The sequence below is a fragment of the Gilbertella persicaria genome, assembly GCF_025201335.1.
Source record: "Gilbertella persicaria strain CBS 190.32 chromosome Unknown B0P05scaffold_15, whole genome shotgun sequence".
Lineage (NCBI taxonomy): Eukaryota > Fungi > Mucoromycota > Mucoromycetes > Mucorales > Choanephoraceae > Gilbertella > Gilbertella persicaria.
The window spans coordinates 79,489-96,899 of record NW_026251976.1 but is presented as its reverse complement, the minus strand read 5'-3'; the positions used below and the strand labels follow the sequence as shown (position 1 = coordinate 96,899).

The 17,411-nt window shown below is 35.9% G+C and overlaps 5 protein-coding genes across 5 annotated transcripts; all 5 read right to left on the bottom strand.

Annotated features, from left to right (window-relative positions):
* Positions 1 to 156: 156 nt before the first annotated feature.
* B0P05DRAFT_468231 (glycine cleavage system H protein) lies at positions 157 to 717 on the bottom strand (the record flags this gene model as incomplete). Its single annotated transcript, XM_051574419.1, has 4 exons — positions 157 to 257; positions 312 to 443; positions 495 to 638; positions 693 to 717. The coding sequence occupies 4 exons, from the start codon at positions 715 to 717 to the stop codon at positions 157 to 159; spliced, it is 402 nt and encodes a 133-aa protein (XP_051435819.1).
* Positions 718 to 1,405: 688 nt separating this feature from the next.
* On the bottom strand, positions 1,406 to 2,541 carry B0P05DRAFT_578722 (uncharacterized protein; the record flags this gene model as incomplete). The annotated part of the gene is made up of 4 exons (XM_051581877.1): positions 1,406 to 1,465; positions 1,502 to 1,814; positions 1,868 to 2,113; positions 2,312 to 2,541. 4 exons carry the CDS (start codon positions 2,539 to 2,541, stop codon positions 1,406 to 1,408), a joined length of 849 nt encoding a protein of 282 aa, XP_051435818.1.
* A 160-nt stretch (positions 2,542 to 2,701) lies between these two features.
* Positions 2,702 to 3,711, bottom strand: B0P05DRAFT_578721 (uncharacterized protein; the record flags this gene model as incomplete). Its single annotated transcript, XM_051581876.1, has 5 exons — positions 2,702 to 2,761; positions 2,794 to 3,048; positions 3,098 to 3,237; positions 3,262 to 3,538; positions 3,652 to 3,711. 5 exons carry the CDS (start codon positions 3,709 to 3,711, stop codon positions 2,702 to 2,704), a joined length of 792 nt encoding a protein of 263 aa, XP_051435817.1.
* Positions 3,712 to 6,239: 2,528 nt separating this feature from the next.
* On the bottom strand, positions 6,240 to 7,687 carry B0P05DRAFT_586178 (uncharacterized protein; the record flags this gene model as incomplete). The annotated part of the gene is made up of 3 exons (XM_051582491.1): positions 6,240 to 7,361; positions 7,412 to 7,482; positions 7,549 to 7,687. 3 exons carry the CDS (start codon positions 7,685 to 7,687, stop codon positions 6,240 to 6,242), a joined length of 1,332 nt encoding a protein of 443 aa, XP_051435816.1.
* Positions 7,688 to 8,009: 322 nt separating this feature from the next.
* B0P05DRAFT_636553 (uncharacterized protein) lies at positions 8,010 to 11,917 on the bottom strand (the record flags this gene model as incomplete). The annotated part of the gene is made up of 10 exons (XM_051583623.1): positions 11,072 to 11,917; positions 10,876 to 11,016; positions 10,771 to 10,826; positions 10,680 to 10,725; positions 10,338 to 10,622; positions 10,103 to 10,289; positions 9,928 to 10,056; positions 9,706 to 9,880; positions 8,993 to 9,660; positions 8,010 to 8,941 (listed from the first exon to the last, which is right to left on the bottom strand). Exons 1-10 carry the CDS (start codon positions 11,894 to 11,896, stop codon positions 8,010 to 8,012), a joined length of 3,444 nt encoding a protein of 1,147 aa, XP_051435815.1. The 5' UTR covers positions 11,897 to 11,917.
* Positions 11,918 to 17,411: the final 5,494 nt, after the last annotated feature.

Below are 17,411 nucleotides of genomic sequence, written 5' to 3'. Positions count from 1 at the left end.
TCATAACAGAAAAAAGAAAGGAAAAGAAAAAACGCGCAAACCTACAATTACAAGATGTGTTTTCCTTTTTTAATCTTTTTTTTTTTTAATATTTTATTTATCGTGTGACAGATACGTTATCGAAAAAAAAGAAAAGAATTACAATAATAAATACATCTAATCGCTATCTGAAGATTGAACATGGACTTTGTAAGCAGCTTCATCCATCAAGCCTTCAAGTTCTGATTCATCACTAAGCTTGATCTTAGCCAACCAACCTACAAGATGGCCCAGTTAGTTTTCACACGTTCATTTTAAACAGCGATACTTACCATCAGTTTCAGCACCACTGTTCACCATAGAAGGATCGTCAACAACTTCAGAGTTGACTTCTTGAATTTCACCAGAAGCAGGAGAATAGATGTCACTAGCAGCCTTGACAGATTCAACAGCACCAATTTGATCTGTTTTATGTGTCAGAAGCAAGTTGGATCCCATGTTTTTTTTTGTCTTACCATCTTTCTTGACCTTGTCACCAATATTAGGGATTTCAACAAAAACAATATCACCCAAAGAGGATTGGGCATGGTCAGTAATACCAAAAGTACCAACACCATTTTCAACAGAGATCCATTCGTGATCTTCTGTGTATCTCTTTGCTTTTTTTTTTTTTTTGTGATTAAGATGGTGATGATTGTATTACAACAACTTACTAGCATAACCACGGAAGGCAGCCATAGTGGCGGACTTCTGAACAATGGGGATATAAGTACGGGGAACAACGCGTGAAGTCAAGAGTCTGAGAGCCATGCTGAGAAAAAGAGAAGAGATAAAGAAAAGAGAGAAAAAAAATGTTGCGTATCTCTCTCTCTCTTTTTTTTAAAAAAAAAATCTAATTTTTTTTTTCTATTCCACCGAGTCAAGGACTTTCTTACCATTAGAGGGACATATACAACCAAACGCATTGGAACCCCGCATCATTCAATAGAGGAGTCACCTTGTACCATTACACATTTTAAAGAAAGTAACTTCGCCCCAGTAGAAAACGAATTCACTTGATAGCAAACAAATTTCATGTTGTACGAAATGTAGATTCATCGCTGCTGACAAATAGGATGTCCTGTCGCATCGCGTGGCTATTGCTGTGTTATTCTTCTGAGCTTAATTCAATTGAAAAGCTTTGGTTAATACAGTATTTCAGATGTTTAGCTTACCTTTTTTGGACGAAGTAAAAAAAGAAATTAGACAAGACAAATTTAGTTTTTAGACGAATAGAAATTTATATTTAGACTTTTTACCTGTAATGATCTTCATCCTTTCCGAAGAAAAGAAAGCCGTGTTTGCTACGGCGATACTTCAGCAGAAATTTGAATAAGAATAACTTTAATGCTCTCATAAAAGGCTCTTACCAAATTTATAATATTTTTTAAGCATTGGTTTTCTCTCGCTTAAATGGTTCTGGTCTTCCTTCTCCCATCCAAGCGGCCTTCGATATTTTCATCATATTTGTGGCAGCATTTACATCTCTCTGCCAAACTTTGTTACAATTTTGGCAAGCAAGAACGGAATTGCCTTTGAAATGCGTTGTTTTCACCACTCCCAAGTTGCTATAAAAACACGAGCTGCACGTTTTAGATGTTTTAAATTCGTCAATCGTTAAAACGATCAACGCACCAGCAGTTTCGCGTTTTTTCAGTGTCTGAAACAGTTTCCCTACCACCCCACATCGAAGATTTTTCAACTTGACCATGTCTTTACCAAAGACACCATCGCCAAAAACGACCAATGGGCACTTTTCTTTTTCTTCGCGAAAAGGAAGGGGTTTCCACTTTAACCTATTAAAATAAAAAACTTAGAAACTTCTATTAAAGAAAGGCTGATTACTTACTTCTTTGCGGTTGTATCAAGTTTTGATTTTAACCCTTCATTTTCTTTGCCACCATCTATCTTGGGCTTTTTCTTCTTCTTTTTTCCTCGCTTGACATTCTTCTTTCCTTTTTTCTTCCTCTGAAATTTGTTGTACTTGGCAGTACCGTGAGTTAACATATTAACCATCATTTCTGGTGCCCGTTGCCTGCCTTGATACAGCTGGAAATGACACTTTGCGGTTTCCTTGCCGTAAAATGTCAGTAGCCTGTTAAGGTGTGCTAATATGTATGTAGCATAATTTTCATATGAGTCTGGTTCTGTTGTTTTTGACGTGGGAATTTGGGACTCGAGTGTAAGGATACCAGAGCGTTGTTTCTTTGACTCAAGTTTTTTGCTATACACAGTACTACCTGTCAAATGGTAGTATTCCTTGGCGGACGACTTCCGAATTTGCTTAGCTGACTCTACGCCTACAACAGCTGTAAATAATGATTTACGTCCTGGATCAAGGAAAACCGGTTGATACTGATTGATGACCTCTTCGTAGTTGAAGTCTTCAAGAGCTAATTCAACACCAGTGTCATCCTTCTTTTTTTCCCTTCGATAGAACAGAAGGTCAACAGAAAAACCGTCGGATTTGAATGTGTTTCCAAACAATATCTTGTTATTTCCGTTGGGTGTGAGATCATCCATCCTAGATATATTATAATTATCAGCAAGAAAAGAATATATTGTGGACGGTATTATACCATACTTTAAATGTAATTTTTTAAAATTAAAAACACGATGAAACATGTTGAGTTGATCTTTATAGCCCCTTGGCAGGGTCTCTTTGATAAATGGTGCTAATGCATTAGCGCTTATGCTTACGAATCTCCAATGTAAACCCGGCGTTGGTGACAATGAAAACAGTCTTGGTAGAGGTAATCGTCTGACATCATAGACTTTGTGGCTCTTGTGTTCTATCTCGTATTCCGATATAATGTTAAACAGACAAGGAATAAATGTGTTAGGCGCTTGAGACAGAGTTGTAAGAGCCACCCGGGTCGTTATTGACTCCTTTAGTGGCAGGAAGGTTTTATCAACCATGGTTTTCTTTTCTTCAGTAAATTCAAGACCTCGAGGCCACACGGGATTTCCTTGGCACACATACTGGTAAACGTAAGGGACAATTTTTATAACATCTGAACGTTCCATTGACTATATATAGTATTATTTACGTACTCTTTTATAATAGTATTGTACTTACTATGAATATATTTTGTGTTTTATAGAATATATACTTGTATATTCTTGATTCAAATGTTTCTACTATGTGATTGTTGTATACTGTTTGTAGCTGTTGGGACGCTTCTGAAATGCACTGACTGACGCCACTGGCAATTTTTTCTTAATAAATAATAGTAGGATGACTTTGCTTGAAATTATTCCAATAATCAAGTAATCCGTGCTGTAAATAGTTGCCATTTGTAACTCTTTGGTTTCTAACAAGTTGTATTATTGAATACCAGAAATTCTGTTCGTATATCGCATGAGGAATAGGACTATTTGCTTTTGCCAAGCTGATAATATAAAAATTCACGAAAAGCTGTGATCTGACAACAATGTTTCGCAGATGTTCACAAGCTGAGACAATTCTTGGTTTGAGGATGGCTTGATACTCTCTTTTTACGCATTGTTCAAAAGGCAGCTTTCGCGTATATGCCTTATAATTAGGGCCTAAATGCATCAGAAAAGTTTCTTTTTATGAACGTATATGATTGGGGCAATCAGGTGAACGAGATGTTTTATGTCCTTCTTGACCACAATTTCCACATGTATATGTACTGGTGCTGCTATCAACAGTCCTGGGCCTTTTTGCATTTTTCTTGTCCTGCTTTACTTGATCGGTCTGTTTTCTTTTTTTAGAGGCACCAACTTATCAGAACAGAAAAATTAGAAAAAATAAACACGAAAAAAGTATCAAGGAGTTTACCGTCATTTGCAGTGACTTGAATGTATAATTTGCACTTATAATGTTGTCTATTATAATGACCAGGCTCTTTGCAGTCTGTGCATATTCTGTCTTTTTGTAGGTCTTTAGCTAACTGAAGGGTATTGCATGAATTTAATTCTTACCATGATTGACGCTTGAAAAAAATCTCTTGTACAATTTTATTTTATTTTTTAAAATGGAGAAGGAAATGAGATTACAAGCAGAGTCCGAGCAAGACATTCCCTTTCAGTATATTAGACACAAAACGATAAATTGTGGAGACAATTTGAGGGACACCAGAGAATAGTACCGATTGAAGTGTGCAGCCTAAAATAATCAATGCATCAACTGAACAAACTCAACCAACCAAAGGAACTTTTACTACTGTCACATTCGTACCTGTATCCCATTTTCCTATGTCTATCCCACAAATATGATGAAAATATCGAAGGCCGCTTGGATGGGAGAAGGAAGACCAGAACCATTTAAGCGAGAGAAAACCAATGCTTAAGAAATATTATAAATTTGGTAAGAGCCTTTTATGAGAGCATTAAAGTTATTCTTATTCAAATTTCTGCTGAAGTATCGCCGTAGCAAACACGGCTTTCTTTTCTTCGGAAAGGATGAAGATCATTACAGGTAAAAAGTCTAAATATAAATTTCTATTCGTCTAAAAACTAAATTTGTCTTGTCTAATTTCTTTTTTTACTTCGTCCAAAAAAGGTAAGCTAAACATCTGAAAAATAATTTTGATTCGTCCAAAAAAAATTTAACATCGTCTGAATTTGAAGTAGAAATACTGTAGTTAGGAGTAAAGTCAAATGAAACAAGTTTATGGAAACTTAGACAATGATGGCAAGAATCAGAGAGTATAAAACTGAGCGACTCTAAGTTTTTTTTTTTTTTTTGGTATTTTTTATAAATGTTTGGATAAGCGCCGAAACAAACAAGAGATCTGATTTCTGTTCCTCAAGAGCTGTCACCTTCCAAGAACAGGGTCAATTGAAAATATTCTACTTTCTAAAATGATATCCTTCTGTCATCTTGAAAAAAAAAAAAACAATGTAAATAAATAGCCCTGAATATATCAGCGCCTCTGACCATCCCATAATGTAAAGGTTTACTCCCATGCCAGTGGGTACGTATCTTATTTATCCATTGTCTTAAAAATTGCAAATGAACACCAATAAATATCTATTTCTCATTAAAAAGGTAGTTTCGAAGTGAGCAGCAATGGACTTGGCCGAAGTGCTATGTTTTTTTATTTACTTTTTGAAATGGATGGAATATACACAGGAAGAGCTTCTTTTGAATGAAATTTTATAGTACAGCATTTCGTAAGTTGGTTGGTCACGAGAAGCAATAGTATCTATGCCATTAGATCAACGTCAAAGGCTCCAAAATGCATCTATTACTTGTAAGAGTGTAATGAGCGTAGCCAAGTTGATAAATGTAGGAATTGTTGTGTATTCCATGTATCATGATCGGTGGTATTGATTTGTTTTAGAGTAGAATAAAAGATGTTCTTGAGGATTATGTGCTGAGAAAAGCTAATTACTATAAAAAGCAAAAAGGTGCAAAAAGTGATGAATAGCGGAAAAGGTTTTAGGAGTACATTGTACGCTGGATTTGCAATGATTGTGTCTACTACTACAGCATAGCAATGTCCAATGAGAGCCATAAAAAAGTAAACTTCTGCAGAATGGGTCTTTGATGCCAATCTTAGTGATCACTAACAACCTTGTTCAAAAATCACCAGTTAAATATTGGCGGTTTCTACTAATCTTCTGGGTTTTTAGGGAAGTTGTGCGTATAAAGACGAACAATTGCTCAAGCGTTTAAATTGGTCGTTTTACAACTAATATCGTCTGTCTCCAATTTGGCTGCTTCACGTTGTTTTTCCATCCAGGATTGTTCCCAAGACGCAGTGTTCATCCACATATCCAAATCATGCGAGAGGTGCTAGTATTCGTCTGAAAAGTAACGCTTGATGCTGCTGCGATATCTTGTAACAAATTGTTGTGTGTGAGTGAAAGAAAGATTGCCAGCGCTTAATCAGTTTATCCTCATTGGTTGGATTGATATATGTCGAGTTTTTTTCACATGTATGTTGCCCGTTCGCCGTAAATAACTGCTTTGGAGATATTGATTTGTTTCTCTTTAGGCCATTGAGGAGACGCTTTCCATTTTCATATAAGAAGCCAAGGTCCATTATGGTGTGGTCTTGAAGCAAATGTACAACGTGGATCTTATTTTTACCATTGGCTGCATTTACTTCTTGGGAAGAGTATCCAAGAAGATGCCCATCTGTTGTGAACCAATTGGCTTTGACACATGGATAAATGTATATCCATCTTTAGTGCTGTTAAATACAATTTGAAAGGATTTATTAAGATAAACTTTAATAGGGTATGAATTAATCATGCTTAGGACGGATAGGATCAAAGAGACGACGAACAGTAGTAGGACCAGTCCATGTACCCTTCAACAAACCATTCCAGTAAATGCTAGGAATGACTTCTTTGTTCAAGAATTGAGCAGTCTTACTGATTTGACGTTGATCAACAGGGAAAGTCTCAAGAGGCTTGCCAGTGTAGCCAGAGAATTCGGCCAAAATGAGTTGATCACGACCAACAATCAAAGGACAACTGGTGTAACCATCATAAACAGCTTGTTCAATCTTCTTGCCTTGAAGATCAGCGATTAAATTCTTTTTCAAGACACCAGATTCACCAGTGATAGCAGCGGCAGTCTTGGAAGTAGGAAGAGAGGAACAATCACCCAAGGAAAAGACGTTCTTGTACTTGTTGTGACGACAAGTATCTTTGTTGACATCGACCCAACCAGCAGCATCAGCCAACTTGGATTCCTTAATGAACTTGGGAGGACCTTGAGGAGGAGCAACATGGATGAAGTCGTATTCAAAAGCCTTGGTCTCCTGGTTGGCATTGTTTCTAAAGATAGCCTTGTGGTTGTTGGCATCAATTTCGAGCAATTCATGTTGAAGGTTGACTGCAATGTTACGTTCATTGGCCAACTTTTGAAGCACTTGACCATAGTGATCAACACCGAAAATCTTGGCAGCAGCAGTGTTGTAAATCACATTGGTCTTATCACGGACACCAGAAAGACGGAAAGCTTCTTCAGCCAAGAAAGTAATCTTGGTAGGAGCACCGGGACACTTGAGGGGAGAGTTAGGGAAGGTAAAGAGAGCATTACCACCCTTAAATTCTTGAAGATATTTGTAGGTCTTTTGAACACTGTCAGCATCATAGTTGGATGTGACACCATCCTTACCAAGAGCTTCCTTTAAGCCCTTGACAGCATCCCAATTGATTTGAATACCTGCTGCAACAACTAAATAATCATATCCAACAGTTTGTCCATCGGCAAGTTTGACTGTGTTATTATCGGGGTCGAATGAAACGACTTTATCTTGGATCCATTCAGCTTCATTGGGCATGACATCGCCCATAGGCTTGACAGATTCGCTGAAATCCTTGAGACCACCACCAACATATGTCCATAAAGGTTGGTACTATTTTGACTTGTCAATATTCAAGTATTTGTCATGAAATAGTGGCTTACATAATGCTTAAGAGAAGGCTCAATGACAGCAACTTGGTTTTTACCGAGCAACTTGGAGATAGTGGATGAAACTATTAAATCAGTATAAAATCTCATAATACAAAAAAAAAAAAAAAAAAAAAAAAAAAAAAGATTACCTGAAAGACCACCAGGTCCACCACCAACTACGACAACCTTGAATTTTTGGTCAACAATAGGCTTCTTAGCAGCTTCAGTGACAGTAGCAAATGTACGCTTGTTAACAACTGAAGAAAGGCGAGCACGTACGGACAACATGATACGAATATGAAGAAAAGAAGAAAAAGAGAATAGATGGCTACTAATGGTGGTTTTATATTGATGTTTCAATTTCCCCGAGCTTTGATTAGATAGAAATTCATATTCAGTCAATTCCGTCATCTTGCTCAAATTGATGGTGATTTTCTTGAAATGCTAAAGATAAATTCAACCCGAAATGGTGCAGCAAGCCCTATTATTGTCTTCTTTATTGTTTATGCAAAATAAAAGGAAATAAAGTAGAATGAAATGAAGGAGCAAGAGTGTGTCACAAATGATGAGTGATTACATTAGATGGAGCAAACATCGTACTATTTTTTTCTTAGATTTCTTTAGCCACAGTGCGATTGGCCCTGGTTTCTGAATTAAAGCCTTCCCGGATAATGTCAACCTTATGCTTTACTTGATCAAGACCCCAAGCTACTTTGCGGACCACACGATGCTTGCTTATCTTTTTCTTCTTCTTTTCATCCACCATGTTGGCCTGAAGGCCTTCATCATCTGTATCTAATTCATCGTCAGGATCTTCGCCATATTCCGAAGAAAGACTGGAAGGTCGTCTCTTACGACCATCAAAGTCTTCTTCATCCATGGCTTTATTCTTTTCCGTCTCTACCGCAGATTGCATATCATGATCCAAGGTATCTTCTTCTCTTTCGCCTTCATCGCTATCGTTCTTTTCGTTTTGAGCCTTAATCCACTTCTTAGCTTTGTATTTCAATGTCTCGTCATAGAATGGGTCAGAACCAACAAAGTCCTTTGTGAATGATCTCAAGTGAGTATGGACAGGGGAGAAGCCTGGAACAATCTTCATACGGAGTATCACGTGTCCAAAGTCACCTTCCTCTGGCCAGGAATCTTCATTACGGTTGGCTTCTTTAGAATGATCATTTATATGGTGATGGAGGCCTACTTGAATATGCTGCCACTCATGATCAGGCATGTTTTTGAGCCAGAATCGACCTGTAGCCTTAGTACTTGTAACGTTGCCTTGATTAATATGTATATAGATGGCTGTACGATAACGCATCATTAGTGGGAAGAAGAGTTGCTCTTGATGCCAGCCATATCGACCAATGTCTTTTCCTTGTTCATTTTGATTTTCTTGAGCAATGTTGCGCGCCTTAAGACGTTTAAGAATACTAGGATCAATATTAAGTGCCAAAGTAGCCTTGGTAGATTTGATATAGCTCATATCAAAGGGGTCGTTTAATTTATCCAAGATTACGCGCTCAACAACAAGTGTACCAACATCTAGTGCATCATGTTAAACAAAAGAAAAGAAATGAGGCATATACAACTTACCACAGCCTTGAAGTTCACGAGGTAAATACAACTTGGTGGGCTTGTATTTAAATGAGACCAAGATTTTGCCAAAGCCAATACCATTAGCAAGAGGAATCCATCTTTGAATTTCCTTAAATTTATCATCTTGATCAACAAAAAGTTCTTTAAGAGACAAGCGCTTGGTACCTAATACAGGGTCTCGTTCAAGATCAACAGAATCCTTGACAGAAATACGAACACTGGTATGCTCAAAGTCTCTTATAAATTGTTCAGTAATTGCGTTCCAATGAGGACTTGGATTCTTGATCTTGGTGCGTGTCTGATAAACCTTATTATCGTTTACATAAAGTACAGCATAAGAACTGACAGTCTTTTGGGTACTGTAAGGATGCTTGAATTCTTCTGAAGTAGGAAGCACCTCGGGATCACCCACTTCCAAATCAACAGCTTGATGAATCTGAACAAATAGAATACCATTAGTATGAGAGGGATCAACAGGCGCTTCCAGTATGACATCTTTTTCCTTTTCTTCCTTCTTCTTTACAGGTTCAGACTTCTTTTGTTTGTCCATAGTGTTGCTAGAGAATATTTCCATGTTGGGAGTAGGATATTTAGGATGGAAACTCAACTTGAAGTTGAGCTTGACCTTGGAATTAGCTTCAGCCTTACCATCAATAGGTGCCCATCTATAACAAAGTTTAGAAGAGATATATGAAAGCTATATAACTTACCCATCAAACACAACACGTTCATCTTGACACCAACTGGCAACATTACCAAGTTTATCCAATCTAGCTTGTACAACATCTTTGACAGACATAGAAACAGAGCCCCACATGTCATCAAACTTGACTTTATCAGCATCCCAGACTTTTATTTCAACTTTAGTCTCAGAGAGAACATCATCTGTTGGGATAGAGGTTAGCTATTATCTTATGATATTACAACCATACCTTTAGATACCAGGACGTATAAGTTCTCGTTCCATCGAGGATCCTTGTCGTTTGTCAATACACGAGTGCTAGAAGATGTCTTCTTAGGCTGAGTACTCAAAGACAAAGTAGCGTAAGAGTCTTCCATGTCTATCATAAAATTAGGCAATGCAAACAAGAGAATTTTAATTCTTACCTTGGAGTTGCATGGAAGCGTCTCTTGTTGCTCCTCTAATTTCAGCTACGATGACACCAATTGCATTTGTATCTTGAGCAAGAGCACCGAGCAATGCCTTAACATCGATGGTCATGCTCTTGGGATCAACAAGGTCTGCAAAACCAAGTTTCACACCTTCATTGACAAGGGTTTTGATTGTTGGAAGCTATGGAACAAGTTAGGAAAAGAACGTCTCTCCAATGTGTATACATACGCCCATAATATTCAAATGCTTTGATAATGGCATGACAGCTGTCTCAATTTTGGGCACACTCGTAAAAGCAATGGTTGCCTTTGAAATGAATGGCATTTCAGGACAAGTTAATAGCTTGAACCGAATCTTCCCTGATAATGCAGTCAATTCGCCCTTTACATCCAAAGGAGCCTTTAGGGCTGTTTGGAAGCGAATAGACAAACCAGGTGGGGTCGATGTTTTACCACGATTAGCAACTAAGGAAGCAACTGGATGTGCATGAAAACTAAAAGAGGCCTCACCAAACTAATTATATAATGTGTGTGAATATAACCAATGTAATTTAAGTGATGCACCACTTACGATACTCTCTTCAGGCTGACCAGGCAATGGAGGAAATACTCGAATCCTATGATAAGTGAGTGATGACGTCGAAATGATGCTTATTATTTACATTTGAATACGAGGAGCTTGAACACCAATGTCAAGATCGGAAACCTTAATAGCTTGCTAAAGACACGATCGTCAGTGATATTTAACAAAGCCTACATCTACTTACAATAAAACTGGGAGCAACACTCTGCAGAGTGTCTTCTAAAAGGTCTTCGATGTCAGTAAAAATTTCGGGATCAATCGAACGCCAAAGCTTTTCCAACATGTAATTAAGCCACTCAACTGATTCGCCTTCAGAAGTGTAGAGCTGTTTAAATAGTATAAATACATCCATATGTCCCTAAATAGAAATCAAACCTTACCGTTTTCATGCTTTCCATTTTTTCTAGTTGCCATTCAAGGCCTTCTGCTGTTGTTTGTCCCAGATTCCAATAGGACCAAGCACAAAGACCAATGATAATTGTACCAATAATATAGCCAAATCGGAGACGGCCTAACAAATAGCATACAACGCAAGCAACGATAATGTACTTGATGGCCTGAAGTTGAAGACCATAAATTAAATCATCTGGTGGTACTGGATTTAATGGCATAGGATTCTTGATTTTAGGCCTTTCGTTGTCAATATCTGGATCAGTTGGGTTGAAGATTGTCTTGAGATCAGCAAAAGTAGACTCAAATGTTTGGTTAAGAAGCGAAGGCTGACTACCCAATCGGTGTTGTTGATGAGGACGACGTCCGGCTTTCAAACTAGAAGATGTACTATGACGGCGATGTGGACGATGGTTACTGCTGACACTATTATTTTTGCCTACATTGCGATTGTCTTGGTAATTACTGATACTCTGCTGTGCGCCATTAGGAGCGGTGGGATCATTTGTCCAAACTTTTGTATTGGGGTCGCTGCTTTGCTTAGGCAACACGCCTTGATTCAATTCGTCATCTTCATTCGAAACTGGCTCTTGTTTTGGGTGTACATTGCCGGAAGTATCGAGTTCGTTTCCTGGCTTTTCTTCAATTTCCTTTTTTTGATGCTCTTCTTCTTGGTCAGGCTTTACATTGTTCTTTTTTTGAATTTCTTTAATATCGTGCATATTTTTCTCCTTCAAATGCTGTTCGTGTTCAGAGCCATTAGGCATTTCATTGGCGGTTTGTTCAACCGTATTATATTTGATCACGCTTGCCATTCTTGAAGAGACAAAAAAAGAAAAGAAAAAATAATTTTATTATTTTGCATAAAAGTCTCGCCTTGTCTGTCTTGCTTCTTGCCTGGAATAAAACAGCCTATACTCTAAATAGAAATTTGACATTACGCCCTATATACGTCAATATCTGCTGTCGACATGATGTTGTGAAGAGCAATCTGATCGGCCAATAAGAAAAATAATCAAGGTTTATGCTAGGAATGTATTAATTTTACTTGCTTGATACAAGGTATTTTTGTATAAGTACACAAACTACTTTATTTATCTTTTTAAGACTATTTGCTAATTATACAGTGGCTGTGGTCCCAAATGGCGGTTTTCAAAAATCATTTGGCGGTTTCCGAAAACCCAATTGGCGTAAATAAAAAATCAATAAGCATGAAAAAAAATATCCAATCAGCGGCTCTCAAAATCACAATGAGCGTATCATTAGAGTCAAACAACAGACTCGCTATATGGCTGAGCTGAAAAAAAAACAACAGGACTAGATTAAAAGTGACAGGATTGTCACTTTCAACTTTCACTGTATACTGGTTAATGTCTGTTACTAATTTATTCTTTGCTTTTCCTTAAGTAACAACATAAATATTACTCATGTATCTCGTGCTCTGCTTAATCTCTAAAATTTATTCTTTCACCACAAAATTTTTTAATAAAGTGTAGAATTCTTACAATAATTTTCCTCATTGTTTCTTTCAAAAAAAAAAAGACTTTATTGGTCGCTACCATTGTCTTGTCACAACACATTATTTACAACAAAGATAAGAGGGTTTCAAGAGATACAATGATCATTCATTAACAATTATTTTTCCATCAAAGCTTTTACATTTTTCCAAACCTATAAGGAATTGGAATATTTTAATAGACTTCTTGGAACTGTTTAAATTTGGTTGGTACAGTTTTTATTAGAAATTAAGTCTTTGTTGTTGTTCCTGGAAATCTTTATTTGCTATGTTTAATAAAAATCTGACGCGCACAACAAGTAAACCAATCTAATTTTGGGTAGTCTTGAAGCTAGCAAATATCGATGTGGTATATGAACCTTTGGTATTGATGATTAACACCAGCTTTAAGATCAAATAAAAAGTATTTGTTCCAAAAGTGATTTATACTAACAAATAATGCACTATGTATGTTTCTCGTACAGAAATTGCCAGAAGAAAGCCCAACAGGACTTGCTATGGTTCGGGGGATGCTAACAGACATCACTAGAAAAGCAAATAGCAGAGATTCAAGTGTACGCTTTGTTTGATTTCAACTAAAACAAATAGCAGATAGAATTATTATATTTTCCATTATCAAATATACGTCATGCGGCTTTGATGTACATCATTTCTACATAAATTAGACCAGTTTTGAGATACAAATGCTAAGAGTTTTGATAATAATGTTCTGCTAAAGCTTACGTAATCATAACAACAGCTTTACATGAGATGAGTTTATATGCAAAGTGCTGAACATAAACATATCATTTTTTCGATGGATGTTACAAAAGCAATGTTTTTGAGGCTTCTACTGTAGAAAGAAAAATTAGGAATATCATTTTTAAGAATTAAGAACTTAAACCAAAAGGGATTGTAGAATGTATTCAGATCATTTACAAGTCTTTTCAAAAAGTATCTATCTAAAAGCTTAATTTTCTAAGTAGACTTAGCTAAGAAAAAAAAAAGAGAAATTTATATCATTCTTTTTGGGTTTGAGGTAAATTTACAGGTTTGATATTATTTAGAAAGATATATCTATCTCAGCAATACATGTTGAAATTATTCATGGCCATACCAAGAGTTATGTAATTTCTTGTTTCTGTACTACTTGTAATTTTGTACTCTTTCAAGGAATTGTAATTCTACATTATTTTGAAAAATCGCAATGCTAACTAACAATCACACAAAGAAAAGTCGTTTCAGTTTAAAATTAAAGGAGTACAGGCGTATTTGGCTTGACGATACGTTATTTATAATATTGTCGTACTATCTTGAAGCGGGTAGAAGATTAGTTTGGAAGGTGGCTTTGTGCAAGTATATTTGTTCAAAAACAAATATATCTTGATCTGATCGTTTTAGTTTTAAATCCGAATCTTTTTTTCTTAATTTATTTTTTTCGTGTTCGAAGTGTCACAGTTTGCAGATACTACTAAACAGCCCAAAGACTCTAAATTTTTTGTATGCAGAAACTAGAAGTTTTAAGCGGCAATTCAAACTTGAGGGGGCAAAAGTAGCATGAAGTTCATGTGTATTTCATGCCGAATTATATAAATTCACCGTTCTATATCTGCATGGTTTTTCTGTTGAAGAAGAATAAGGAGTCATCACAAGTGACTGCTTAAATCAATTAGTTTGCGTCAAATAATACATGCGCTCTGGAGACTAAGCGTGTAGGCATAACACCCAGATGAAAGTTACGGAACACAATTCCGAATTCACGGACTTTAAACTTCCATGTGACAACGACATTAAAAGTAACCTTCAAATTCGATCGCTTTTTTTTATTGTTGTGTCGTAACTTACCTGCACCTCCATGACTATGTTTAGCGTCACTTGAATATCTGTGTTGCAATAGTAATAGAGTAAAAATCTGTTTGTTCTCGACTTCAGGAGTAAATTTACTGTCTTAAATCAAGTTTTGATATTTTATGGACCCTTTTGAAATAAGCTACTTCAATGTTTACCAAGGTCTTAAATAAATTAGATGTTCACTAATTAATATACCACAACTAAACTGTGTTTTAAAAAAAGCAACGATGGTGTGCCTTAATTTTGAAACTCGCTCGGTGACGCAGGCGTTAAATAACATATAGGAGGAGACAAGAAGAGAGAAAAAAAAAACTTTTTCTTCCTCTTTCCCTGAAAAATCTCTTCTTAGCTTTTTCAACTTATGTAAATTTGATTCTCATAATGTCTATGAAACAGAAAGCAACTCTTAGCAGTTTTAGCGCTCGCAAAGCTAAGGTCAGACTATTGGTATTTCAAAAACTATTCCGCTCGGCTCGCTTCAGAAATAGGGCTTGTTCAAGATACATTCTAGCTCTACAAATCGCAAGCTTTTGATTTAGGCTAGTCAATCTTTTCTTTTGTCTTTCTTTTTGGTGGCTCTTTAATGTGTCTTTTCGCTGGGTCAGCAGCAAAGGGGGACATTGGATCACCCTCCAAATAGATACTCCTGCCCTCACTGACGATTAGGAAAAATACCAAAGGGTGGTCGGCTTGTTCTGAAGATCAAAGCTCAAGGAAAAGAAGAGTTTGGAGGGTGCGGCATACGTTGTTGGCATAGTTACAAACAACAACAATATCGTCAGTGAGGGAACAGTACTATTTACTGCTGTTTAAGAGTAGGTGGTCCAAACTAATGCTCGTGCGGGGTGCCTGGTGGTGGATATCTTGTCGAAATTTTGACAACTTACCTTTTAACGGCGTAGTTGCCAAAAGCAACAAATCCTAATGGTTTGGTCTGTTCTAGAAATTGCTATTGCATTTTGGTATATACGCAAAAAAAAAATCTCCTAACATTAACATATTGAGCTCGTTGTCGCCTTCTTCACGTCACTCAACGAAAAAGAAAAAAGGAATTAAGCCACAATAAAAATACCAAGAAAGAGATATATATAGAGAGAGAGAGGGAGGGAGGGAGACAGAGGAAAAAAATCAAGGGTTCGTTGCCTCGAAAATAAAATAAAAAATAGAAAATAAACTTATCCCATTCTACTTGTCCATCAAAATATTGTTTTAGTGAACCAAATAGTTGGACATTGATATTGAATTGTCGTGTATGGGTGTCAAGAGTTTACTGTAAGCAAGACTAGAATGAATACACCCTGATGCTATTGAACCAATCGGATAACAAAAAGATCATTCTAAAGATCTTTGTGCAGCGTAAACTGTTTTCATTTAATTAAGTACAACATTTAGGAAGTACTCCGAGTGTTCCATTTTGTATAGTATACACTTTAGAGCAATACAAAAGTCTAACTCAAGAAAATAATAAACTGGAAGCTCAATGAAAGATTTTTCTTTGTCTTTACTAAAGTATGTAAACATATTTCTTATTTTATCTACGTATATTTGTGCTCTCATCACTAAAATAAATAGAACATTATATATTTATCGATTTTTTTTCTTTTTCCCTTTCTTTTGTATATATGTTAATTCCTAAAGAATAGAGTTGAGAGAATCCTATCCTATAATTGGATTACACGTATATTTGATAAGGAGGCTTTGTTAGTGTCACACTGTTTTTCCTATCCAAACATTGAAGAAGGGAGAGAAACAAAACCTATTTTGCTTTTATGTCTGCATCAAATAATTCATCCTTGAATGCCAAACAAAAGATATGGATCCATTAAATATTGAGCCATCAATATCTATACTGTGAATCGGTCTATAGATACAAAAATTTTCTACTACCTCGGATTTCCTACTAAAAGTAGAATTTGTTGAGAACAGAGAGGTGCTGTGTTATTGCGAGATACGCTCATTCAAAAAAAAAAAAAAAAAAAAAAAAAAAAAAAAAAAAAAAAAAAAAAAAAAAAAAAAAAGAAAAAGATGTGGCAAGCATTCATTTTCTTTCAATCCGTCGTTATATAATACTAAGCTTCGTTGATTTGACACGCAAGTGATTTCTTCAGACATATAACGTTTGTTCTAGGTCTATTTTCCTAAAGAAGACATATTTACAAAAATGTGATGTCTATTGCTTTTTTTTTCTTTGGCGAACACAATTTTATAACAAGTAAATCTATATTGAGCCAAATGAAATATGAATATGGAGAAAATTTTAATTTATAGCCGAGTGTGTAAGAGATGATGGAATTCTGCTCTATATTACATGATCGGGGTTGCAGAAGCAAAAATCAGTGTGATACATATAAACAAAAGTGTACTGGAAAAAAATCTAGTCAAGGTTATCTAAGAAAAAAAGCGAAAGAAAAAGAGCGTAGTAGAAAGATACAGTAACTTTTTTTTTGATAGTGATTACATTAGTTTGTAAAACTAATAGCGATAAACTTACTATGCCCTTTACTGCCATATACGTACAAAGATTTTCGTATAAACTTTTCTTTTTTGTACTTCGGCGACAAAAAAGCAGTTTTACTCGGTATAATTAAAAGGTTACAATACAACAATGTCACAGTGACAATATATACTGTTTAACTCTTTTTTGTATGGATGTATACAAAAGATATCATTCATGCCAATAGATATGCTGGCTACAGAAAGGAGCAATAAAACAAAGATTGTGTTGATCGTTAACACATACCAATTCTTTTCTAAACAAATCATTTGATCTGTTTAAAAATGTACCCTGATTTTAGGCTGTACAAAACAAGAGAATGTTACTAAAGTAAAGTCTGGTATGCAGAAATAAATAAATAAAAAAGATATATACATATATATATATGTGTACTTGCATAGCAAATATATCTCACTTGTTTCATTAGACAATACATATAATGTTCTCAATTAAACATAGTATCTACTTGTTGTTTATGGCTTCGTTAAGT